The 27,462-nt window shown below is 43.0% G+C and overlaps 1 protein-coding gene across 2 annotated transcripts; it reads right to left on the bottom strand.

The window, feature by feature from the left end:
- Nucleotides 1-661: 661 nt before the first annotated feature.
- Nucleotides 662-26,860, bottom strand: STAT1 (signal transducer and activator of transcription 1). 2 transcript variants are annotated; one of them, XM_078870559.1, is made up of 25 exons: nucleotides 26,686-26,860; nucleotides 26,155-26,274; nucleotides 17,646-17,783; nucleotides 17,231-17,375; nucleotides 15,889-15,987; nucleotides 15,092-15,184; nucleotides 14,136-14,214; nucleotides 13,883-13,965; nucleotides 13,054-13,205; nucleotides 10,898-11,056; nucleotides 10,306-10,398; nucleotides 9,360-9,419; nucleotides 9,222-9,248; nucleotides 8,616-8,709; nucleotides 8,284-8,328; nucleotides 7,483-7,566; nucleotides 6,561-6,659; nucleotides 6,066-6,201; nucleotides 5,726-5,778; nucleotides 5,418-5,512; nucleotides 4,626-4,765; nucleotides 4,171-4,356; nucleotides 3,570-3,636; nucleotides 3,176-3,446; nucleotides 662-2,952 (listed from the first exon to the last, which is right to left on the bottom strand). In XM_078870559.1, exons 3-25 carry the CDS (start codon nucleotides 17,771-17,773, stop codon nucleotides 2,854-2,856), a joined length of 2,487 nt encoding a protein of 828 aa, XP_078726685.1. In that variant the 5' UTR covers nucleotides 17,774-17,783; nucleotides 26,155-26,274; nucleotides 26,686-26,860; the 3' UTR covers nucleotides 662-2,853. The 2 variants fall into 2 exon arrangements, with proteins under 2 accessions (XP_078726685.1, XP_078726695.1); XM_078870569.1 differs by having other exon boundaries at nucleotides 26,208-26,274.
- Nucleotides 26,861-27,462: the final 602 nt, after the last annotated feature.

The raw sequence follows: 27,462 nt of genomic DNA, 5'->3' as shown, positions 1-27,462 counted from the left end.
ACACCGTGTCTATCATGGCTTCCTTATTTTTACTATACTTCACTGCAATGGTCAGTGGGGTTAGTTGAAGAGAGGGACACCGAGCACCAGTTCAGATATCGTTGTTAGGTTTGCCGGTTTACCCCCATTACAAGACATTACACGTGTGTGTGTGTGTGCGAATACTGCAATATCCATTGTTTTTGGATGTAACAGATAATTTTGGATACAGATGTTTTTTTTATATAAAGTACGAAATAAACAGCATGCAGGACAGCAGGACGGAGCTGCACAAGCCCTAATAAAGGCAATATGTTACATCAAAGCAAATATATATTACTGTGACATCCAGTGATACCTAGAGCAAACCACTAGAGGTATTGCTGTGGATGGCATTATCATAACCAGGTTACATTGAGGAATATGTAGTCAATATACGTGTTTAAGCTGTAAGTACATTGTCTGAACAATCCTATTACTGCTGTACTGCATCCATATAACACACTGGGTGTTCCAATCCTTGCTTACATTCTAATCTTTGAAGCATTTAAGATGCACTCCAAGCAAGTTTTTTCTTTACTGCTGGTAAATACATTCAAAATATATAGTTGCAATATATATGGTAATCTGAACAATACATGCTTTGTCTAATCTACGTGGACATGACAAAAAGACACGTCAAAAACGTTAAAAGTTTAAGAAATACAAGATAAGTGAATCCACAAATAATCTTATACAGAGGAGAATTGATTACATTGCGATACAAAGACACGTCTTACAACATCTATGGCTTTTATCTACACATTTTTTAAATCACCATTAATTACTTCTTCTGAGACCGTTTGTCCTGCTAGGCAGAACTAATGTTACACGGCATGTGGAGAAGCACCTATAGAATCCCATCTTGAGCTTCATTTCACCACACAGCTGGTTACGAGAAAATACATTTAAGATTTCTCCCCCCCCCCACCAAAGGAACGGGATGCTTAGGGATTGCTCCACTTATCATTATTCCTAAAAAAAACCCAGGGAACTGCTTATACTTGCAGGACACACAAACATTTCTTATTTATACAATAGGCCACTTAAACCATTGCCTGCTTGCTTACATTGCATAAAGGCGTTACTCCTTCATCGATTGTGAAGTTAAAAGCAGTGAATGTTTTTATTAACTCTGGTCATTAAAGAAAATCACAAAGTACCTTTACTGTAAAATTAACTAAACATTTCTTAGGAAATCTCAAATTTCTTACGATGTGGCAAACCCCCCTCCCCCCCCAATTGCAAACAGCAGCATAGGCACGCAGAAGCCATGCAGGGCTGTCACACGGGCCACCTTTGTCCCCATCCTGAAGCAGACATTAACAGGTTCAATACAGGTACAGGTGTCATCCTCTGCTACTTCAAAATGTATACTTTAGCAAGGAGCACGCTCATTATTCACATTCATCAAGGGAGTAAAAGTAAAACAATATTTTTTAAAAAAGCTAATATAAAACCACGTACTGTACAATATGGGGGCAAATGAAAATAATCTTTGAGGCACATTCAAATAATACTTTTAGGAACTCACAGCTTGGAAAATAAAAGGTGGAAGGAAGAAAGTAAGCGATTGTTGTATCCAAGTATTTCCAAAATATCCCTTGATCCAGAAAATCTTTATTATCAAAGCATGATGGTTCTGCTTGCAGTGTTTGGATAATTCCAAAATCGAATGTTTCCATGCCTGGAAGAAAACAATAACCTGGAAAATCCCACCAAGCTACAATTGGAGCTAACATTAAAAAAACCCATCCAAAGCACTTGCTGTAATACCTTAGGTTTGGTATCTCATGAAAATGATGATCCATATGGCCATTCACCCACCCCACCTACATTATCGTGGATTAAAACAGCACATTTGGTAAGGCAAGTATGTTATCACGAAGATAATTAAGGTGTTGAGGAATCCTTTACACTGCATACAAGTAACATTCTGCAACCAGCAAGCCAAATAATGCCGTTACTTGAAGATGGTTTTGGAAGGCATAACATGCAAAACACGAAAACGACAAAAATGATGTGCATTCATTCAGGTTGTCTGAATGTGCTACATTGAACAAGGCATTGTTTTTGGACAAACTTACATTACCGAATTTCTATATTGACAAATTATAGCGAGTTAATAAAAGAAGATCAAACTAAAAATCCTTAAGTGTACTCTTTAAAAATCTTTTTTTAAAAGCAAGAAAATGTGCAACTCCCAGTCACCTCTCTCAGCGTTTACATTCTAACGTTGGACAATCACCTATGCTCATCACATGCTCATCACATGCTCATCCTGGAATCAATTGCAACTTATTAGAAGAGCAACACCTTCCTAGATTAATAGGTTTCCTACTTCAATTGAAAACTCAGGTTAACTGGCAAGAATGCCATACGGATTACCCATGTACAGCTCTAAAAAGGAATCCGCACTCTGACCCAGCAGTGTGAAGGGCTCCACATATCCTGAAGAAGGGGACACCTGCTTCTTGCTGCCACAAGCCTCGCATCATATGTGAGGCTTCTGGGTTTGACTGAACATGGGCTCACTCCAGTTTAGCTGCTGTCACATGGTCACTAACTCTGGTTTCCCACCTCACCTCGGAGACAAAATGTAGATCTGAAACTTAAGGGAATTAATTATCTGTCTGTGGTAGTGCAATGATGTGAGGGTGAGTGTTGAAAGAGGGTAGTCGTTAAGCAATGAGTAGGTTATTGGGCATGCATAAATCATAAATGAACAGAATATGCCTAATAGCCAGATCTGTCCTCACACTTCATCATTCTCTGCTCAAACGTCTCCTCCCCATCCAGGTCTTCCTTTCTTCCAGAGGCATCTTGTGTTGTGGCTCAGTTGTTCTGGTACATGTGCGATGCCGGGAACGTTGAGCACGTCTGTCCGTAGAACGGGCTGTACAACGATTGGCCCTGCATGCTGCTCGAGTAACCCTGCAGCCGACAGTCATGGGAGTGCACACATGGCTTAGCTCACACAGGGCATAACTGTAGTAAAACTGGACAAAAGTTTACACGCACATTTCAGTTTACACGTAAAACATACAAAAATATATTACAAATATTTGTAGCTGCATATTTGGAACTTCACGCAATGAGCTGTTTGCTTGCAAGGCATGCATGTTTAGCCAATATGGTGGAGACTCCGTGTACTCACAATGCCACTGTTGGGCAATTCGGCGTGCCCACTGTTGATCTCATACTCGGGCGAAGACATGGTGAAGACTTCATGCGGATGTGCCAGCTGCCCTGAGTGTGGCGACATCACTTGACCTGGATGCTGGGGGGTCATGTGAACCGAGTGAGGGGAAGGTATGTGTGCAGAGTGAGGCGAGCCTATACAGCTCGAGTGTGGAGAAGTCGCGTGATTTTGTGGCTGAGAGATCATGTTGCTTGAGGACGGAGGGGAGCTGTTTGGCTGCGTTGACCTGGCGGATGGGGACGAAACAAACGTCAAACGTCCGATTCAACAAGAAATGCAAACCGTGAATTTCAATAAGCTTAATGTTTATCTGCAGCTGGTGTGTACAGCTGGTGCTGGCAAGACTTACACAGATATGAACTGGGTTTTGATGTAACCAGGTTCCTTCGGGCCGATTTCCATTGGCTCAGGAGGAACTGCGCTCACAGATCAGGGAATCCAATTCATGAATGAATGCACCGACTTTACCTCTGTTTACCGCAACTCAGCATCACAACAGCAGAAGCTGAGGCAGCTTCTTTGTTTCACACAAAAGATTCAAAAAACCCGCTAAATTACTATATTCAATTGAGATATATTATACTTCTAGATTTGAAGCGTTCGTGACTGCAAGGATTCATACTCTTAGTTCTTTCGGTAAAGTCACGTAGGTAAAAAATGAAATTAAAATTAATTTCATTTTTTAAAAGTCACGTGGGTAAAAAATGAAATTAAAATTAATTTTATTTTTTATCTACGTGACTTTACTGAAAGAACTAAGAGTATATATTATACTGCTGGTGACCCTTCACTCAGTGACATCACCAAAAAGGACCGACACGAATATAGAGAAGCATACGTAAGCATAAATACGATGCACAGAAGCAGTTAGTTGGCAAGATGGCCGCTGTGCGTGCAGCTGTTCATGAAGGTAAGCATCTTTCACAGGCGCATGTGCCCGTGCCTCTTACCTGTTGGCGGAGCGTAGTACTTCCCAAACGCTTGGTCCTTGGGCACGTCCGGGTACAGGTACTGGAGTGGGTTTGTGGGAATATTTTGCTCAGCCATCACCTTGTACGTGCGAATGATGTCAGGAAACGACACCGCAGACAGCTGCTGCTTGGTGTAGGGCTCTACCGAGTTGATGGGCTTTTCGCCTGCACGCAAACGCATTCCCGTCCAGCAAATGAAAGAGAACTTGTATCACTCGCATTGTTAAGCCATTACAGTTCCATCAATTATGTATCCTTCACGTTACCGTGCACAAAAACGGCACTGGGTGTGGCTGCTTAAATCTTCTGAGTGGATATGCAACGTTGTTCTGTCATGCCATCTTGCGGGACCGTTGCCTGATACAACGTGATATTATGTCGAGTGTCATGACAGTTCCAGGTGTAAATATTCTTGTCACGTGGCAGGGAGCTACCGTCTCTGCTCTGCTCCACCCAGGTGAAGGTGATGCCACCGTCTTTGCTGCTCTCGCTGAAACGTAGCAGGAAGGTGCCCGGGGACTTCTGCTTCAGCAGCTGGCGCTCCCTGTCCTTGCTGATGAAGCCCATGATGCAGCTGTGACAGCCGGTGCCAGGAAAAGGTCACACGTCCAACAGACAAAGAGGAAAATCACAACCGAGCACTTAAAAATTATATGAAGCAGCCTTTGTTAACATTCCGATATCCAATAAAGAAAGCCTGATATGTGGTGGAATAAAGGACAAATAGCTGATATATTCTTTGAATCTGGCCACTTCCTTATCTGAAATACTGAGAAAAGGAGTTAATTTACAAATTAAGTGTTGGGTGTGTAGATGTGCCATTCTGTAGTGACAATGCAACTTTACTCTAAATTAGAACCCATTGAAATACACATTTTTTTAAGAATCTGTACATGTCTGTCACTACTCTTTGGTTGTTTTCGGTAAAGTCACGTAGGGGAAAAATAGAATTAAATAAATGAAAACAACTAAATTAAATCACGACGTTTCGGGCGCAACACAAGCGTCCGTCGGAAAAAACCAAAGAGTATGAATCCTTGCAGTCACAAAAGCTTAAAATCTGGAATGTCTGTCACTCTTTCCATTTGTCAGAAATGGTGAATAACACTGTCAGTGACACTTCCCAAGTAAAGACATTCTTAATAGAATACAGGACTTAATAGCCTAGGTACGTCAGGTGGGATGGTGGGACTGCATGTGCTTCACTGGCATGAGGCCAAACCCACCCGTCATTCCACAGCGTAATGAGATGCTTTTTCACGAGTTCCAGGATGCCATCCAACCACAGCCAGAACGAGAAAGGCTTGTCTGGCAGATTCTCCTGCAGACATGCGAGAAAATATGTAGTCACATGTGTGCATTACCCAATGTTAAAAATAGACTGCAAGAGAATTGCTTGACTGAAGGGTAGGAAATGTTTATTTCAACTGGAAAAGAAAATGGATGATACAGCCAATGCACAGCATAATCGTGAATACACTCAAATGGTGACAACACGGTGCCAGAGACACCCAGGTGCAGGTGGTGAACATACCTTGCAGAACTTGGCCCAAGGAATGTGGCACTCGCAGTAGTTGACACGTGGGCCTGCCAACAAGCAAAGGTGCACATTAGCTATCTCGCAAAGGTAGCCAAGCGCATTATCGACAAAGGGACTTTCATATAGTGCAGTTGTGCGTGAACGGTGTGATGGTGGCGAGAGGTACAACCATACATAGCTGTGTTTTATGCATTAATGTGAGTTTGTGCATACTGTGGAATGAACATTTGTGAAATATGCAGATCACACGTGAGAGCGAGCCTCCCCAGAACACTGCATTCGAGCTGCGAGGTTGCCCTATGTGCGCGTCAACTCTCTGTGTGTGTCTTCTGACCGAGAAGTTTCTCTGCCAGAGTTGACAGCTGCTCTGCGTTGAGCCCTCGTTTCGTGCAGGACGAGAACTGCCAACTCAGCACCTCGGAGAGTTGGCTCCACATCGCAGGTGGGGGGCTCGTGAAGAAGCTCACGTTCTGCAGAAGCACGCACACATTTACGTGAATAGGCATACATCCAAATATACACGTGCACACAGGTGCCCATGTTTGTGTGCTTCTCTGAGTAATAAGTTGTTCATACATAGAGTATGGAGGCATATCGTTACCAACAATAGCAGGATATAAGATTAAGTCAACGATTTAGGTACTTTAAAAGTTGATGATTAAATAGTTGAAACACATTTGTCATGAAATACAATTTTAAAAACACGTGAGTGCATTTGTTGAGTTAATTTCAAACATAAGTGATGCAAACTGTCGACCTAAAATTATTCCCAAAATTCACCACAGCAGTACTTGGGCATACTTTTGCCCTTCTCACTGCTTGCCCTCACCTTGGGGTCATTGGTGAGCATGTTGTACCAGAGGACGGACGCCCATCCCGAAGGCAGCTGGCTCACATTAGAGATGACCACCACTGGCAGCGAGCATGTCTACGAAGACAAAGATCCCCCGCATAGCCTGAACAGACTGCAGGGACAAGTGCTGCTCGTGAGCACCTATGAAGGCCGGCACGGCACACAAGGGGGTGGGGGGTGGCCAGCACCACAACAGTTGCTTGCCTCCCTCGTGGCGAAGTATTTACGCATCGCACTGGATACTCATTTGTATGTATGCTGAACTTCTTTCACACCGCAAGTAGCCAACCGTGCTAATCGGAGGCTGAATCGACCTCGAGAATCCCCCAAGACCAGTTCAGATAATCGTCACCGGTGTTGGCCGTGAGCGAGAATCGAACTCGGGTCACTGGGTTCGAAGCGCGGCACACTAAACACGACACTACCACTTCCAAGTCGACAGCCACCACACACACACTTTTTGAGTGGGACACCGATCCTCACTTTTGCTCTGCTGACAGCCAACAAAAAGTCTGAGCTCTCAGATCCTAACACACTGAAGTATGCATTACAAGTTAAAGTTTCCAGACATTTCACCGCTGGCTTTTATCCCACTTGGTTAACCTTAAAATGAAATGTTGCCTCATTATAAACGGGTGTTTTTCAAAATGTGGTGTCTTCCACACATGACCTCGTTTCATAACTGGAGGCCAAGCTTGCTTCTGCCCCCATTACAACAGTTCACACACGGACAAAGGATGAATAGATTTTTATTTAAGTTGGGAAAAGAGCGGTCGTTAAGGATGAATTTCTCCACGAGTACCGCAGCTCAGATTTGGTTCAACAATGTTGTTTAAAGTCTTCTGACACCACACTCGTGCCCTATCAGTGTGCAAAGGCAAAACCAAGGGGTAGCTACCTCCAGCTCGATCTTAAGACCCTGGTGGAACGTCTGTGTCTCAAAGGTGAATGTGTGCAGCTCTTCAGTCACGATCAGAGGAGCCTGTGAGATGGACAGACAGAGATTTACAAACCAACAGACAAGTAGGGATTATTAAGATCCACAAGCTATCAAAGGGTTAGTGCATCATTAATCATTCTCTTCATATTCGTATCTAATATCGTTGTTTTAAAATGTCAGGCTGATATTCCATTTAAATCATTTATAAGAATAAAAATTGGCTTTATATAACGTATAAATGCTAATGTATGTCAAGACTCTGTACAACATTGCAGGCATATAGATTATGGGGCACAAAAGATGCCTTTAGTCTAGAACTGATGGTAGTGATGTCCATTGGGGTGACAGGCCAGGGGATATCATGAAGAGATGGTGAGGAGGTAATAGGACAGGAAACCAGAGAAGCGTTGCCAGACATGAGAAATCCTTTCCTGATTGTTTTCAACCTTTTCTGAAAAATAGGAGTTGCTCCCATTTGAAAATGGATGGATTAGCAGAGGAAACCGGGTTCTGGGGATGGAGGAGGAAATTAATCATGACGAAATGCATTTAGGGTTTCCGAAATTTTGTAAGGCGTTGTAAGAAATTATACATCCTCGCTCAGTGCGCACGCTGCGTACTCGGAACCAAAAAAAATCAATAATATGAATGTGCCCCACACACAAGGATTCATCTTCCCCGTAAACGAGATGTACAAATCGCCATCATCTGTGTTGACCTGAGCGCAATGAAGCGACTACCACCTACACTAAATTTCACCTCATTGGTGCGACCACCAGCCGAAGACTTCTGTTCCTTCAGCTGCTGCGGATGACAAGCGAAACAATTTAATTAGAACAGTTTGCAACCTTAACAGTCTCATTGGCCGCAATGCATGTGCCCGCCTGTGTGTATATTATCATCTCGGTCAGTCGATCCGTGGAAACTAGGTCTGCCCCGTGACCTCCTGCCAGCGGGCGTTCGACACTTCACGTGGCCTCAAGGTGCACATGGCCTGGCACAAGCATCGTGGTGACGTCACCGCCACTTAGTGGCGAATGGCGGTTGTTGTGTATATTAAGTGCATCCCACTCAGCCCCCCCCCCCCATACCAGGTGTCGGAATTCCACAGACAGGCTGCCATTGTTGGACTCCTCCATGTTCATCACTTTGGTGTTTGTGCCGAGGATGTTAAACTTCCGGCAGCTGTGAAAGAGGTTCAGGGTGGTGATCAGCGGAAGTTCGAACGAAACAAAAAGTGAAAATGTGTTCCCAAAAAAGAGGGTGCCTTCACGAGTTTTAGGCGTATTTCAAGTGAATGTCCAAAGCAAATTTACTTTAAATGTTTGACAGTTTTACTCTTAACGTACAAGGATATTTACAGTCATGAATATAGTCAAATTGTATAGCCTTTGCTTCAACAACGCTGTCCACTTATGCTTCAAATATCACCAAGACAATGTAAAAGTCAGCCCAACAAATGTTATTTTATTCATACTTGTTCATATAGGAAATCTGTACTGAGTCTCAAAACTCTTTTTTGGGAGGGTCCTGCCAAAATTAAGACTGGTAACAAATAATAAATGAAGACCGCATGAATAGTTTCCATGAATCTTGTGGGGCAAGCGTCATAAATTGAGCATGCACTTCCAGTCACACAAGTTGACAGTTTAGCAATAGCAAACGCACCCAAAAACACTCATCCTCACTGCTCTTACCCTTTAATCGGAGGCCTGTCCACGTCCCTGCAATAGAAAAACAAAACCCGTTACACTCTTATTTTCACGTTAAAGGACAAGATTATGCAAAGTAGCGTAGATAGCCGACAGTACGAGAAGGCTGCCCGCGAGCGGTACCTGTCGATAACGGCCTTCACCTTGAGCTGGTAGTTGAGCTCCACAAGCTTGACCAGCAACCTGCAACACAGCCGCTGCTCAAAACTCTCCCTAAAATATAACCTTCTCCAGGAACGGAGCAGCATGTTTGTAATTCAATGGTGGGTAGGCCGACCATGTAGATTTCTGTATCTGCTGTGATACACCAAACCTGCTGGGTTGCAATGTGGCCAAGACATGGCAGTATAGCAAGTGGGGGTGTGAAACATCCGTGGAGATTTGAGTGTTATCCCTTTTGTATGTATGTTGAACTTCTTTCGCACTGTACGTAGCCAACCATGCTAATCGGAGGTGCGGTGGAAGAAAAAAAAACGAAACAAAAATATATTCTAAAGAAATTAGTTTTCAATCTAGATTTAAAAGTGAATAGCTCCAGTGGCTTCAGAATATCAGATGGAAGAGCATTCCAGAAGGCCGCAGAAGCACATTTGAAAGCACGCGATGCAGTGACCGTCTTTGTTCGATGGCTAGTCAAAAGTCAGTGAGAATGACCGTAGTTCGTGTGATGGTTTATGCTCCTTGACAAGACCAGCAAGGTATTGTGGTTCAACTGTGGTAAGCACATAGGTTATCTGTAGGTGCTCTGGTTTATTTTTACATGGAAGAAACGAACGAAAAAAAACGGAACTTTCCATAAAAAGGCCAAACACTCAATGAGGCTTTCCTACATAACAAACCATTATCGCTTCTATGCAATTTTAAATCATGCACACAGTAAGTAGTAAAGCTCTCTCTTATAGAATAAAATCAAATGTGTTACTCTCCTATCATAATTTGTATGAACTTATTGAAATGTTAATTAACATTGGGTTTTCTTTTTACACTGTTGCTCAAATGGGTGCGAGCTACCACAGTGAGGAGTGGGGCGAGTCCCAACACCACGGATAGAGTGTGCAGGGGGGCTCACCGCAGCTTCACGGTGAACTGCACTCCCGTCTTGAGCACGAGTGGCCGCTGTGGGTGAGTCGGCATGCACGGCTGGCGCTCCACCACAAAAGAGCTGCACACATCCCATTGACAAGACGGAGTTGCACCTTTAACATGAACAGCCGACACCAACATGATCACCAATAAAGCCTGGCAGCATGCCCTCATGCCTCGCCCTCAAATTATCTCGCTGGTGACAGACTATGGCGAACGCTTTTATCTGACAGTGGTGCAGTCTCGGTGCTTTAGCCAGGTGCCACAGATGGAAAGATGCCTTTGACTGGTAGGGCCCGTATTAAGGCATTGGCAGCCATCTGCCTTACAGAGTCTTCCTAACGTTAAAGTAACGGTTGCAGTGTACCCGTTGCTTGTTTTTGGGGTGGCCCCTATGAAAAATGGCATCATACTTTCTATCCCCATCGCCTGTTCAGCCCACTCTGAGACTCGAATCGTACTGTGTACCAGGGCCCCTTGATGCTTCAATCCAGCAATGAGGTCTGTCAATCGTCTCATCTACTGCGCTGTGCCTCCATTATAATCTGCCTGCCCAGGCTCCCGTCCACAGTACGCACCTCTTGACGAGCGAGATGAAGAGCTCGTTGGTCTTCTCTTCCAGCACGGGCCGCATGGCGGGGATGGGGTCTCCGCTGTAAGACACCTTCTGCTGCAGCTCGTCCAACTTTTTGAGGTGCTGCCGCACCTGCAGCAGGCCCTCTGACAGGGAGGTACACCTGGTGGGTGGGCAGAAGAGGATCGGGAGCATGGTATCTTGACAGCTGCAGCGCAAATCCATTTACATATATCAGAAATCAGTATACCGAGTTTCATACCCTTTGACTTAGATAAGTGGAAGTGGCAAAGGTGTAATATTACATCCCCGATATATGCAGGTAAGGCTGTATTCGAATATTTATGGAAAAGAATTATATTCATATCAACTGCCCACTTAATTTGAGAGCTAAATATAAAGAACACATTTTCACTTACCAACTTTACTGAAACAAAAAGAAGAGTAACTCAAAGAGGTTGATATTTTTTACAATCTCTTAGTTTGGAATGCAGTACTTATAAAAGATATTGAAAGAAATACATTTTTAAAGATGTGTTTTTACATGCTATATGTCTTTGGTATTTTAATTCAGGTATTAAACAATTAATCAATATGCAAATTATTTGGCGTATCTGTTTTGCATAAACAAGATATTTATGCTGTATTCCTATGTAACCCCATTGTTCAACTGGAGCCAAGCTACCTCGTTGGGCATTTCCCTCATTAAAACGAAGGTTCGAGTTTCTTATCCCAAGCTGCAATGAGAAAAAATATATATGCTTTTTTCAGACATCGGCCGTGGCTATTTCACCAGTCTGCGGTAAAAGATGGCTATCATGACGGGGCGCGATCTCCCCACGCCAGCCGCTTAGTCACGTGGAAATGTTTGTGCGCCACGGAACATTTGGGGTGGCCGCCGTTCGGGGCTGGCCCCAGCGCAGCAGCGTCATGGCACGTATTACGTGGCAAGCGACCGCCCACACGCAGCACGCAGCGCAGCACTATCGCTGCTCGCCCCTGCAAACGTGGTCGTGCCTCCTGAGCCAAAACAGCATATCCCCCCCCCTACCTTGGTGGCGAGCCGTTACAAACCACTGCGTTTCTAAACAACAACCTCCGCCGAAAGCACAGACTTCGAACCCACTCGCTTACACGTTTGTCAATGTCATGGAAATTGTGATAAATAACAATCTGACATTTCATGCAGTGCTCAAAAGAAAAATACCAAGGTTACTGGGTTGTTTATTTGATTGCAATGATCACACTTGTTTGCCCACGAAAGCCTCAGGAAGTCAAAAGTCTTGTTAGGAGGAACCTGCCAAGTTTTTGCACGAATTAAGTAATTTGCAGATAACTTTTCAGCACTGGGATATTTGGGCCATACCGTTTTTTTTTATTAAATATTTTGTCAAAACAATGTTTTTACCTAAGCCCTAATCAACAAAATGCCATTTACACAGTACTAGTTATAAGTTAAGCATGAAAGACATTCAATTTCTCCCGACACAGCTCAGATAAAACCAAGCACAAATTGACAAGGATTGGAATTACATGAATAAGGAAAATGTATGAATATGAACTGCTGCATCTTGTAGTAAAACCATAATTTCTTTGAGGTAGGATAACAAATATAAAACCATGAAGATCTCTACACAATTAAAATATTTATTATAACATGTAACATCATTCATTGTAGGTCTCAACCAAAGTGATGCAGTAAATGAATTAAAACCCATCCATGAGAGCAGTGTCAATGGAACATCTCTCTTCATAATAAGGATAAATATAACTGGATTGAAAAACACATGTGTGTCTATATATATGAACACATATGTGTATATAAATATGTGGGGAGGGGCAGTGTAGCAGTTAGCATGCTGCCCGATGAACTTGGCGACCCGAGTTCGATTCTCGCTCACGACCAACACCAGTGACGATTATCTGAACTGGTCTTGGGCCTCCCCTAGGTCGCCTCAGCCTCAAGTGAATACCTGGTGCAGTGTGTAAACTTTGCCACTGCGGAGACAAAGGCGGCACGGCATGGTGCTGGCCACTCATCCCCTCGTGTGCGTTCAATAGGTGCTCGCTAATAGCACTTGCACCAAAATTCTGAAGGCTTTATGGGGGTTCTTTGTTGTGTTCAAACACAGTTCTGAGGGAGCGGGTACAGATGCTGACCAGCTCTGCAATTGATCCAGGCAGGTGTTGGGAGGACCGCCAATGCAGGCGATCTGCTGGCGTTGTTTCCACTCCTTCAGTTCATCGTTGAGCACGGCAATGTGCAGCGACTCCATGAGGCCCAGCAGCTCGCCCGTGCTCTTCAGGAAACGCTGTGTGTAGCCGCAAAAATGGCAAGCGTTGTGAACAGCCGCTCGTAAACTCGCGCAGCAGAGCTGTTTACCAACGTTATCAACACCCTGCTGTCACAGAATCCCCATTCTTCCCCAGTAAACTCCAGGAAGCCCTTGATAAACAGCAAAATGGGTTTCTGTGGGCGTAAGGGGTAGTGCGCCACTAACACCATTAAAACGCAACACTTTTACCCAACTGTTGCTAAAAAAAACCCAATCGACACATGATAAGTAGCTGGAGCAAAAGTGTTTATTTGTGAACTCACAGGCCTGTAGCTCTCTGGGGAAGAATCAAATCACACTGCCTAAATTTTCTGGTTTGATTCGGAGCTGGTAGTACGGTACACAGCTGTTATATGCTTTCCTACGGGTGGCTGTACGACCGTGTGTGCGAGCAGTACAAGACAGTGCCCATGCCGTGTTTGCACCTATACTCTTAGTTCTTTCGGTAAAGTCACGTAGGTAAAACATTTTTTTAAAATAAAAATAAAATAATAAACTCACGACGGAGACTTGTGTTGCCTCCGAAACGTCGTGAGTTTATTATTTTATTTTTATTAATTTTTATTTCATTTTTTTTACCTACGTGACTTTACCAAAAGAACTAAGAGTATGAATCCTTGCAGTCACGAAAGCTTCAAATCTAGTGTTTGCACCTGTCTGCGCTGGTCCAGGTCCACCAAGATCTGCTGCAGCTGCTTCATTTCCTGATTGCGGTGTCCGTTGACGTCCATGGTCTCTGCGCGTACACAACATAGCCACCACTGTCAGCACACATGTGTATGGGCATCGCACTAAGTGTATGGATGTCCTAAGTATCTGAATCAGGAATGATATCCGTGCAAGCCATTTGTGCAGGAGGGTAAGGGCAATGTATGTACATGAGATACGGCATGATAAGAGGCCCACCTCCATTTTGCATGGTCTTAAACTTGAAATCAAAGTCATCCTGAAAGTCTTCAAGGTTCTTGATCTCCTGCTCCATAGTCTATCAAACACAAATATGCACACCGAGGCCAGCAGTGGTGAGCATGCATGTCCAGTTAAAATTATCAGGGGACCATTCAGAAAACATGGATAACACTTTGTGGTAGTCAGCAGTCATTGTTGTATGGAGACACAAGTTACTGCGATAAGAATGTAGAATTTTTATCTATGACTCAGGGCCATCAATGAAGATGACAACTCATTTGAGAATAAGGATATTGCTTTTTTTGTATGAAAAAATAAGAATAGGTTTTACCCTTTCTGGCAGTAAAACAGGTTTATATTTGGTGTTCAAACACCAAATAGAAACCTTTTGCAAGGAATATTGTCTGCATTAACCACAGGTACTTGTGGTGAACATGCATACAAACATGCTCTAATATATGCATTTTCCTTGAAACTGATTGGCCTACACCAGAGACAGCCTTCTTTAGGGCCTAGTCAGACCTGAGAATGACAAAAGTGAACAGTACAAAAACAATGCCACTATCAGGGCATTTAAAACTTGGGGTTAGCAGCTATAAAATGGGACCTGTTTGCCAGTATCAAAGTATAAAAAAATAAGAATAGGTTTTACCTTTTCCGAGTAAAACTGGCGTTTGAACTTCTTAACACCAGTTTTATTGCCAGTAAGGGTAAAACCTATTCTTATTTTTTTATCCTTTTATACTGGCAAAAAGGTCCCATTTAAAAAAAAAACTGGTTTGTTTAAGTATATAGATTTAACTACACAGGTAAAATAGACAAATGGGTTATTGTATTGGCACGCATGTGTACATTGTCATTTTAAGTATAAGATGCATCATTGTTTTATTTGACTAGCGTACTCCTCGGCGTTCGGCGGCGCACATCAGCAAAACGCCAAATGCCTGACTTACCTGCACACGCTTGCGCATCTCGTTCATGTTGCTCTCCAGGTGCTTCACCTTGCTGGGAATTTCCATATGTTCATGCCTCACCATGCCACCCATCTGACAAGTCATGTGGACAAGATCAGGGGTTATGCTTCAAGAGTTATTGATCAAGAGCAAATGATACAACTTGCACTCTAACAAAGTCCACGGTGTTGTTAATGTACCAATTTTATTAAATGCTTTAATTGCAAAAAAGGGTGTTTAGCTTTTAGGGCACAGTGGAACATTGTAATAGCTACACAGTCTTCACAAACAAATAACAAATGAGGTATGTCATTACAACGAAATATATATAGCAGGCTGTGAGTACTGCATGACCAAATAGGCCTGCAAAAGACCAATATATGGAGCTCCCAATGTCGATGCACAAATTGTCCTCCAGTTACCAGATTTAGTTCATGGGACAGAGCATAATTTGGCATAACCTGAAGTGGCAAAACTTTAGTGCCATCAATGATGTCATCACACACTCATTCAAAAAAACGTTTTTAATTATTTGCCTTCATTATGAATGTAAAGAAATTGGTACCACTATCGTTTTTCTACCTCCGGTTAGTACTGAAAAGTGAGATATCTGGTCTAGGCCAAATTTACTAATTTGTGCTTGAAGTAGCTACAAGTTCAACCTGTTGTTGTGTAACCCCTACCTCTTTCTGTTGCTACTAAAAATGCAAATCCAAAACCTGCACAAAACATGCAAATTTCATCACGGCTCGTACAGAAGAGGTATGTGTGCCGCACGTCAGTATTCCTGGCCATACTTGCTCAATGTTGCGGGCACTGCTCAAGATCTTCAACTCCTCTGCCAGGCAATTGGAGATGATGAGAGCCATCTGGAGTGGGTCCTCCAAATAGTGCGCCTACGGGGTTATATAGAGGGAGAATGAGATAGCTTTAGTCTGCAGCAACATATTATTTATGAACATTACAATGCTTGTTCTACCTGGTTGTAGGTATGCATTTTCACCAGTTTTAGAAGAAAAAACGCATAAACATAAAATAAGAGAATATTGAAGGATCTCAAATTTGCTGTTGATATAGTCATTATAACAACCAATGGACATGAACTTCAGGAAATTATTTCAGAAATGAATAAAGAAAGCTATAAACTGGGCTCAATATAAATATAAGTAAAACAAAGTCACATACAACAAGTTTGATGAACAATTGAAGAAATCTGTTGGAGGGACACATCTGATAAAACATCAGCAGTGTATATCTCATTAACAGTCGATCAGGGTCAAATGGATTAAATAAAGAGGCGGATGAGACCAGGTTGGGGGCTGCCGTTGAAAAACTGAACTTAATAATGCAAAGAAACTTAATGTGCCTAGAAAAACAAGTTATTAATCAGTGCGAATCTGCTGCTATGACATGTGCATCAGAAACATGGACATTTACAAATAAAATGGAACAAAAGCTAACAATTGTGCAAATAATCGTAAAAAGGTGCATGCTTTGAGTTACAATGAGAGACGAAAAAAGAACACGGGAATCGGATAACCAATGCAAGTTATCACATTGACTATAAAAAAAAAGTAATTGAGGCCGAGCAGGACACATTGTTAGAAGGGATGATGGCTGACTGTCAAGACTAATGATGGAGTGACAGCCAAAAGAGGGAACGCACCCATTGAGGATGTCCACAAAGGCGTTGGAACGAGACACATCCCGAGTACAGGACCCTAAGACATATTTTGCATCTCTCAAGTGTGAAAGATGGTGAAGTTTGGTGAGGCCTTCATCCACTGTTGGTAATTGTGGTAAGAATGGTTTTGGTAAATAGATTATTCAAATAAATGCTTTGCCGAGGAGCCCAATTATGCATTATAGGTAAGTTGACGCACCCTAACATTTCCATTCAATATTGCACAGTAAAAAACACAAACTACTCTCAGTAAATGTAACAGGGCTATGGGTGGACAAGCCTTTTTATGCATAATGTCTTCCCCCTGACCTCACCCCGCTCCAACCCTCGTGGTCTTAATATTCCAGTCAATGCTTAACACCAAATCCATAGAAGATTCAAAAGCCCTACCTTTATTCCCTCCATGCCCCGAATAAGTGTACATACATCCTTGTCCAGAATTGTACTCCACCTACCTGCAGATTCTGCTTAATTTTGCGCAAATTGTGCTGCAATAGGAAGTTGTTCTCCTGTGTGAAGCGGCTGTACTGGTCGTCCAGTTGAGTGAGCAGGTTGTGGAACAGCAGCGTGGCCTGGGAAACATTGTTGGATGCGTGGTTCCTGCACACAGCATAAAAGGAATTAGGAGTCACTTTTACAGAATCGATATTCCACACCCAGGCACCAAGTTAATCATGCATAATTCTAGATTTGAAGATTTCGTGACTGCAAGGATTCATATTCTTAGATTTTTTCGGTAAAGTCACGTAGGTAAAAATTAAAATTTATAAAAGTAATTAGAATTTTTTACCTACATGACTTTACCGAAAAAACCTAAGAATATTAATCATGCATGTACATTTACATGTTACTGGTGTGAGGGGCACCCACCAGTCGTGGCTCTCAATCCAGTGAGCGAGGAACTGGCGGACCTCCATGGGGAAGCTGTCATTGTAAAGCTCATCCACTTGTTCCAGAAACTTGGTGTCCAGCTGCTGCAGCTGTGCCCACTGCGCCATCCTTGCTCCACTAAGCATGCATCCACGCAAACAGACAACCGTTTTTAATCCCACAAGCAGGGCTAATGTGCCACTATTCTAGCTGGCATAGCACATGTGGAGGAGTGGTGGTGAGCACATCATAGACCAGGAGACAAAGAGGACACGTCCACATTAGAACTTACAGAAAAAATGTGGAATTACACCTAGATCACTGGACCTCGAGTGCAGGTGTACATCAGCCATATACATTCTCATATCCAAAGATAGAGCCATAAATGGGCTTGATGGTAATGAAACAATAAAATGTCCCACAGGTGCAGCTGCAATTGAGTTTTTTGGAGTTTGTGTCCAAAACTTCAGTCTGAACCAAAGTAAATATAATGCATCTCTGAAGTTACCAAGATGTTCCATTTAACCTCATAATTTAAGTCAAAGCAAACAATGCCCTTGTTCCATTTATTTACCTTGATTGTATGACCATTGTGAGATTGGCACTTATATTTATGCACTTTAGTTTGTAGTTCTTTGATAATTAGTTCCAGCACAATACACACTTGTAACAATGTTTACAGTATGCATGCCAATGATACAATAAGTAGATGGACATCTGTGATTAAGCCATAGGGGTTCAGTCAGGGCTTCAGTCAGACACAAATATCCCCTTTTTAGTTCCTGGCATGTGTAACACATTTCAGGTAAAACGATAAACATTACAAAAACACATGACATGTGAGATGTTTCTTCCTAGTAGTCGATGGGATGGTGACCACTTACAATGTTTTTAACATTATGATGAGTTTACAAGGGATCATTTGCTATATACTAAGCCAGGGTTTCCCAAACTCGAGTCCTCAAGACCCACCAAGCAACATCTATCCACATTTACAAATGTACTCCCCATTCAAATACAAATGTGTATGTTCCACGCTGCATAAGCCCGGTGACTGTTAAACACGTCCCACGTGATGTGCTAAGTAATTAACAACGTCTGCGTTAATACAGCCGATTCACATTAATATTGAGATCTCGGTGTGTGTGCACGTTCCATGTGGTGCAGACAGCGTTAATTGCTTAGCGAGTCACGTGGGATGTGTTTAATAATTATTAGGCGCGTGCAGTGTGGAACAACTTAAGATGTATTTTAATGGGAAGTAAATTGGTAAATGTGGAAAGTTTGGGAAATCCTGCACGAGGCCAACTCAATATCTGGGCCCCACAGCCTTTGAAAATAATTTTATCTTAAAATCAGTCTACTATTCAGTGCATACTGTTGAAAATATAAATTAATCTAAGGCTGGCTTATGTAATAAAATGCTACAGCTAAACATTCATCTGTAAAATCCCATCAGCTAATAGATTACAATTATTTCTTCTGAGAAATAAAAAAAAGTCCCTTATGTGTGCATTTTTAGGAGTGAATTGAAGGCTCATACTCATGAAGTTCATCATGTCTAACGATACTGTATATTATATGTATTACATTTTTAGTCGGGGTGTTAAAAACAAAAAAATGAAATCCAAAAGTATGTTTTTGTTTCCAAATTTTTAAAAATGAAAACATAAAAATATAACCAAAATCAAAACCCAAAAGCCACTGATATATTTTAATTTTGTGATCACCCAGAGAGGTAATCAGCATCCCATGGACATTATACTAACAATCATTATTTGTTTTTGATATCGTGCTCTTCATACGGTGGTATCTTACGGGCACTTTACACGTGATAAGCAACTTGCAATCACATCTTAAACGTTCGAAGGGCACCCCTGCTTGGCAGCTATCCCTGTGAGGCACAAGGGGACTCAGCACCTGGCATGTAAGTGGGCATTACTCTGAGTAGCCGGGGGCAATTACTATGTGCAATCCCAATTGAGTCATATTCAAGTAATTTTTCCAAATTGGCAAATTTGAACAATGACGCCAGCAGACAATGGCTTACTCATTTCGAATGTCAGGGGATAATTGACATTTACTGTGAAGGAGAAGATACATTTTACAGTTATGCACCCACAGTAATAACCAAGGTGGCCTGCCATATTCTAACCACCAACCTCTGCAACAAGCGGCGAATAAGCTACCGCTGGACCAAGTCATTCCCAATTATTGTGCGGTTATCAACCAAGCTGCGATTTCCAGCTGTACTATATGCAAGATTGCAGAATATTAGGAATCTAAAATCAGTTACATGTGCGCACATGACTGACACTTATGAGTGTTTCTTTACACTTGCCCATGTGTTTATTGCTCAAGTTGAAAAACGTTAATTCCTATAATTTATCAACGTCTCAGCCAACATCACTTTTTGTCAAGAATTTATACAAAGTTGGATTTAACCATGAGTGGGGTCTGGTACTCCAAGCCAACTGTCAGTTTTAGTGCTCCAATGATCCCATCTACAAGAATCCGAGTATCACAAACATTTCATGTACAGTAAAGTTTGTCTTGCCTGAAAAAAAATGGTTTAACTCTATAGAGGCATGGAATTTTTAATAAATTTCCCGTCTCCCAAATATCCTTTTCCTCCTGCGACACACATAGGATACGGCTGGAAAAAGAGGGATCCAATATATATGAAATTATATTCTCGGAAGCGAGTGCTTTTCTTTTGTAAGCGAGGCTGCCAGAAACTACCTTGTTTACTTTCATACTTGTGTAAGACATACCACAGAGGCAGCTATTGTTATAATAATTTCAAAGTGTTCATACAGAGTGCATAGAAAAGACACAACCACATGGTCAACTGTGTAGAATTTGACTGGTCCCATTCAGCATAGTAACATGCTGAAAATAATTTGTTAGGATGATAATCTTGTGATATTCATGTTGTAGAGTGAAAGATTTGAATACCAAAAACACTTAAAAGTCACTTGGACATGTGAAAGGTATGGAAGCACATGGGTGGTTTTGCACTGATCTTCATGGCAATGCTGGCACAGTAAGCAAAGCACTGTATTGTGTAAATAGCAGGCTAACCAAGACCATCTCTGAAAAAGCAGGGCTTTTTGGAATGTTAAAACTTGGAATGTCATCAAGGTTCTTGAAAATGTGTAGCAATGTAAGTAATGTACAGTGGTATGTAGACCATCCAATGCATAACCCGTGGGCAAAACACAACTTAAACAATATGGAGTGACAAAATGGCAGAGGCAAAATATGAGCAGCAACACCACGAATGTAGCAATTTTTCAAGACACATTATGAACAAGGGCGAAATGGAGGCGCACTGGTTCAATGCACTGTGACTAACACGAGTGGCGAGTGGTATCTGAACTGGCTCCACCAACCCACAGTGACGAGAATGGTGAAGTATGGTGTAAAAAAGACTATGAGCGACACGGCATGAGGAAGCCTTCATCAGCAGTGGATTTGCAAAAGGTTGTCGATTATCATTATTCATTGTAAGCAAGACAGCACACTTCTTGAGACAAAATTATGAATAAGTTTTTTTTAAATTACGAAACATAAAAGTTTGGTCATTGACTTTTTCTTTGGGAAAAATGTATATGCAAATTAGCTTCGCACAACGATCCCATAGAAGTGGGTAATGTTAAAATGTAAATTGAAGCAACAAGCAATCCCCAGTTGTCCAGAATATAGTTAGACCACTGAGAGAGCTGCTAATGCCACTTGCTACACCATTTAAGGGAATCAACCCGTACCAGCCATATGTATTTACAAATTTACTTTAAATACTTTACACCTTCGCACTCATTATACACAAAATGCTGAACACAAATGAACCTCAGTACCTTGCTGATCTTTTAAAGGAGCATAGACCATCACGCAAACTCTGGTCACATTCGCAGTGGCTTTTGGCTAACCATTGAACAAAGATGGTCACTGTATCGCGTGCTTTCAGATGCGCTTCTGTGGCCGTCTGGAACGCTCTTTCTGCAGATATTATAGGAAGCCACTTGAGCTATGCACTTTAAAATCAATAATTAAAGCTAATTTCTTATAAAACTGCTTTGTATTTAGTTTGTTATCCTTCCCCTGCACCTCCGATTAGCAAGGTTGGCTACATCCAGTGCGAAAGAAGTTCAACATACAAACACTGACCTTTCAGATGGATAAAGCACTCGTTCACTCCCACACATATTCTCACACACCAGGGCAGCCAAACTCATGCTTTCTTACACAACATTCATAATTGCCCTTCAGATCTGAAGCTGATATCAATCTTCACCCCACACACACACATATACACGCCGACATTTGCCAAACCACTCTACACATAATCACAACCTTATGCTGCTAATTAATTAATGTATGTACTCTGCATGCACACTCAGTTTGGACGTTTCGGTCCTGCAAACTCAACTTTTGAAAAACAGCTGTCAAATGTCTGATTGCTGGGCTCCGTGAATTTTTCTATTTTATTTACTAGGTAAAGCCCAAATGAGCTATAAGCTCTTTTTCAGAGGTGATCTGGCCACACAAGATTTCCCATTAAAGTGGCTTATCATCAAAGGTTGGAATATGTATAAGCGGCCAAATAATCTAAACGCACATTCATAAATATGGAGGGCAAAACTGGAGGACCAGGGGAAAATGTTCACGTGACCACGGATAGAACATGCAAACTCCAAATACAGTATATACTTGTGTGTCGGTCGGGATTGAACCCACGACCTGCTGCATACGAGGCAAGGGAGATAACGTCTGTTACCAGATTATAAACTCCGGAGACCATAAAAATAATTGCTGAAGTGAAACCATTTTACAGTGTATGTATTTACTCTCATTGTATACATGAAGGTCGATACAATAAAGGCACTAATGACAAAGAGCACTAAATGATCCTCCAGCCTGAAATGGTCCTCCACGAAACACGTGAATCTTTCAAATGTTCAAACCACACAAAACCCAAACATCCCTGTAACATTGACGTACAAGCTAATTGCCACTAAAACTGGCACACCATTGTCACCTTACGTCGATAAAATGTAGCACTTATTTCAGTACAGTTTTCTTGACTGCCACTGTGACGATGAGACAAAAGCATTCATCAATTATAGCTCCAACTCAGGGAAAAAATTCAATGTAAGTGGCACTCTCCAACTGATTTACTGTAGCTCCATTATGGATCTTTTTCTCATTAACATTCTTGAACGTAAACAAACCTCCCCTAGAACATAGTACAATACCGAGCACATAACAACAATAGCAGTGTGGAATACATATCCATAACCAAGTAAATATTAAATTGCACTAAAGCATGGGTCACGATGACTGCAACAGCTTGTCTCGTCCTGCAACAATACAAACATTTCCTCCATTGGCTGCCATGCTAAAACAAGGCCTCAGCTAATGTGTGTCAGAGTTCATCGGGTTAAGATTCTTGGAGCCAACTTCTGTTGCATAATCGATTATTAATTAAATAAATATGGCATGCAATACCATTCACGCGAAACATAAACAAGGCCATAATTTGCACGTTTCCCCTCATCAAACACGAGATTTGTAGGAGGGATTATATTTCTAATATATGTAATACATACATTCAAACTCGCATCTCTGTAATGTTTAACTGAAAACACACATTGCAATGATTTGTACCATCTGTTGGCCTTTCACCAAACCATCCAGAATACATCCAACCTCATCTCAGAGGCTGAGCAGGCTGAGCCTGTACAGTCTTCGGATGGGTGACCACCATCAACCAAAACAGGTGTCACAGGCCACTACGGGGCAACAGTGTCAGCAAATGGCAGGTCAGGAAAATCCATCGTTATCCTATACGATGTTCAAATGTCTTTGCTCCAAACCTTCACCAACCCGTATTGACCAGCATGGCAAGGTATGGTCAAATAAGCCCCATGCTGTGAAGAGGCCCTCATCCAGCATTTGGACTACCCAAACATGTACATATGATAGACCACTCACAGAGCGACTAATGCAGATGTGTACACGTATCATCTCTACATACTAAAATGAACTGAGCACATTAACTGTGTAATATCAATTGCCTGACTTACTAAAACGGCTTAGATAGACACTACACGAATTCATAGTTCAATCATTTTGGAAATTCAATAGCTCACACTGTAAACTTTGCATGTTGAACCCATGACAATCAACACTTTACAACACATGCTGTCCAGCTGATCAGCCACACAGCACCACTATTCCCAGATTTAACCAATAACCCAAGGGTTATGTTTGAGGCAAACATGTTCTACAACTTCCTGTAAAGTCATTGAGTAGAGTATACAAGAATAATTTTGGGACTTATTATATACAGCTATCGTGGTGTCATTGTTAGCACTCTAAATTTGCGATCTGGAGACCAACCCATTCAACAACCCTTTGCCTCCATTCACCCAGAAGCACCTCTTTCAAGACGTTCAGAAAGCATGGACTATTCAGACAAACTAGCCATTAAAGGGCCATTATTTTAGTGGAGACCCTTCTGCCAGCAGAGGTGAAACAAAGAAATTGCAGGGCTGCAACTTTTCTTTATTTCACTACTGTATACAGCATCCTCTCTTAAGTATCTTGTAGAAGCACCACAGCAACTGAGGACATCTGGAATACCTATGACGATCAGTTTTCTGCCAAAAATAATAACCTCCCTGGAAGAATGGACTTCAACAATGGGACATTACAGTACTGTATCTAAATAACTATTGTGAATTGGATTTTGATGTATAAGACTCAATGCATTTGATCACATTTGCAGGGAAGTTAGGAATAATTAATATTTAGAGAACTTTAAGTGATGTGCATTAAGGGGTTGAGAAAGTGCTCAACAATAACCGAACACTTCGTGAATCAAGACCATAACAAATGCATTTAACACCTAGACCAGCGAATGAAAATACGGCGGTCCAAGGTAGAGGCGGGGTCTGTGGTCTCAGAATTAATTCAAGAGTTCTCCTTGATGCACTAATTTCAGCGCACGGTCAATATCTTTAGTAATGCTGTAACAGGAACTGCGGGCAATGATGAACGATCTTGGCGGTTGCTGGTCAGAATGTTTACCACGACGGCATACAGAAGCAAAATTTGGCAAACTGTCCATTGTGGTTATTCGTGCATAATTTAAGTATTATCCTGCACAACATTCAGCATTGGACGTAACGTTTTGAATAATGCACAAGATAAGTCCAGCTCAACTTGACATCTTGTCCACTAATTGGGAAGCGATTCAATCATATCCAAAGATATGGATACGTTATTAGTCAGATATAAGTACAATTGTATTGCGACCCGGCTCAAAACAGTACGGGAAACTGAAATGTGTAAATGATATAACTATAATGATATTTTTTTGAGGCTGGAAGCTATGACTCATTGGCTGCAACAATGTTTTGGATTAACGGCATGTGGAATAATGTAGATAATTCCCCTAATAAGGGAGACGTAAAAACTGTCACCATGATCAGCATAAGCCATGCTTTACCTACAGGTTGGACAAAGGCCAACGTCGTTGCCAACACTCCTGGTCCTATGATGCCAAACTGCATCTCGCTCTTACAGATCTCATCACTCCAACTTCACAGTGGACATGATCTCGGGCAGTGGCTCTTTACCTGGGATGCACGCACCCCCTGGGGGTGCGAGATGCCATTTCTGGGGGTGAGACTTGGCCACATGTTTTTTATAATAAGGTAAATCATCGAAACACAAATTAAGCACGGACATGTAAGTACAACTACTTTGTTTCATCAAACCTATGTACTTATTTTCATTATATATTTTTAACCATTGAGAACCAAAGGGGGTATCAGGCTGCAGTAAAGGTTAACAACCATTTGCTCTCGAGCATGTTCCTACTTCTGACAGCCATACATGAACTTGTATTGTTCTTCAACGTGCATGGTATCATGGACAGTACACAGTTATGTAAAGCAACTTATGTAATGTACTTGATTATAAAACAGTACTTTGGTTGTACATTCTTATATCGTCAGTTTAATAAAATTGAACTGTCTCCACGTCTACCGTGCACATGTCTACTGCTTCAAACTCTTTGAAGGCTCTCAGAAAGCACTATGGGTTGTCTACGGGCTGAACAGTCTTAGATCCTACAACTGTTCATGGACACATCACAGGTTCACATCCTGCCCAGAGGTCAAACTTAATCCCACCTCTCCCAATCATCACGGCTATTATCTTCACACCACCACCATCATCATAAACGTCACTAGTTTCACCACCATCTCAATCATTACCATCATCTTCACCAAGATCAGAATCATCACCCTCATATTAATCACCTTAATTTTTACGGTCGTCATCATTTAAATATTCACTATTTTCTAATTATCCTGGAAAAATCCAACCCACAGTCTTTATCATCGTCGTCATATTCACTCGCTGTCAACATCATCGTCGTCACCATCGTCCATCCACGGTCAGTAAAATCAACATTATTTGTGAGTCTCCACTTCACCTGGTGTAATCAGTTGGGCCTTCCTCAGCAGGCAACACCAAGTTGTGACTTGCCTCTTCGAGCGTGCTGCGATGCTCGCCGCGGGAACGTGCAGACTTCACCCGCAAGCACAAACCGGAGCTGCGCACCTCAAACAGAAAAGCGGCACTTCAACTTGTTGTTTTCCGTGGTCAAGCGACGGTGGTTGTGGTGGTGGAGGGGTTGAGGAAGGTCAACTCCTGGCGTCAACACGGAGCCGTGTCTCCGGCCAGCAGTCAGGCAGCAGCCCGTCTCTCCTCCCGTATCAGTCCACGTCTCTGTCTCTCCACACGTCACTTCCCAACCCGCCTCAATAATAAAATAAAGAATTTGCACAGGGCCTCGGCTTAAGCAGGGGAGGCCTCAACGCGTGTGTTTACCACGCAGAGACGTCTGGCCACGGGGGGGGGGGGGTGGCGGACACGCGACCCAAGCCCATGTCACCTACGTCGACCTCCTCCTCCCTGTACTCTCGCGTATCTCTCCGCGGCCGCAACCCGTCGCCGAACGTACCGTCGTTGCGTCTCCTACTGCAGGCGAGAAAGAGTGAGAGAGAGAGGGGGGCTCCCCCCACACTTGACTCTGGACTCCAGACGCGGTCGAGCGTGACGCCGCCTTCACTGCCGCACTCGTCCTGCCACTGCTGCCCACTGTCACGAACACGTGTGCGCGTGTATGTGCGCGCATGCGCAGTGGCGCGCCAGTGTTTGTACGCGAGCCACCCCCCACCACCCCCGCAAGCCCCCCCCCCACCACCCCCGCGAGCCCCCCACCCCCCACCACCAGCGAGAGCCCCGCCCCTTCTCACGACAACAATCACGACGCCGCCGACCAATCAGCGCGCCGCGCTCGTGGCTTAACGGCGAAGGGCGCGAGGGAGTTGGGGCGGTTGTGGGGGGGGGTGTGCAGAAATGGGGGAGGAGGGGGAGGGGTGAAATGGGGTTCTCGTATAAACCAATGGGAACAGCGAACCCGCTGCCTGTAAAGTTTCGCGAACCAATAGGAGAGCCTTGCTGTTTGTGTGGAAGGAGGAGGGGGGGACCCACGTGACTTCCCAGAAAGGGCGAAGATGTCCAGCGCGGGGATTTCCCGGCAACGGAAGCGCGAGCCGCGGGGGACCTCTCTTCCCTCCCCCGTTCCCTCCCCCGTTCCCTCCCCCGTTCCCTCCCCCGTTCCCTCCCCCGTTCCCTCCCCCGTTCCCTCCCCCGTTCCCTCCCCCGTTCCCTCCCCCGTTCCCTCCCCCGTTCCCTCCCCCGTTCCCTCCCCCGTTCCCTCCCCCGTTCCCTCCCC

Source organism: Lampetra fluviatilis, chromosome 2, assembly GCF_964198595.1.
Source record: "Lampetra fluviatilis chromosome 2, kcLamFluv1.1, whole genome shotgun sequence".
Taxonomy (NCBI): Eukaryota; Metazoa; Chordata; class Hyperoartia; order Petromyzontiformes; family Petromyzontidae; genus Lampetra; species Lampetra fluviatilis.
Note: the sequence above shows the minus strand (reverse complement) of the source record. Positions and strands in the feature narration are given on the sequence as shown.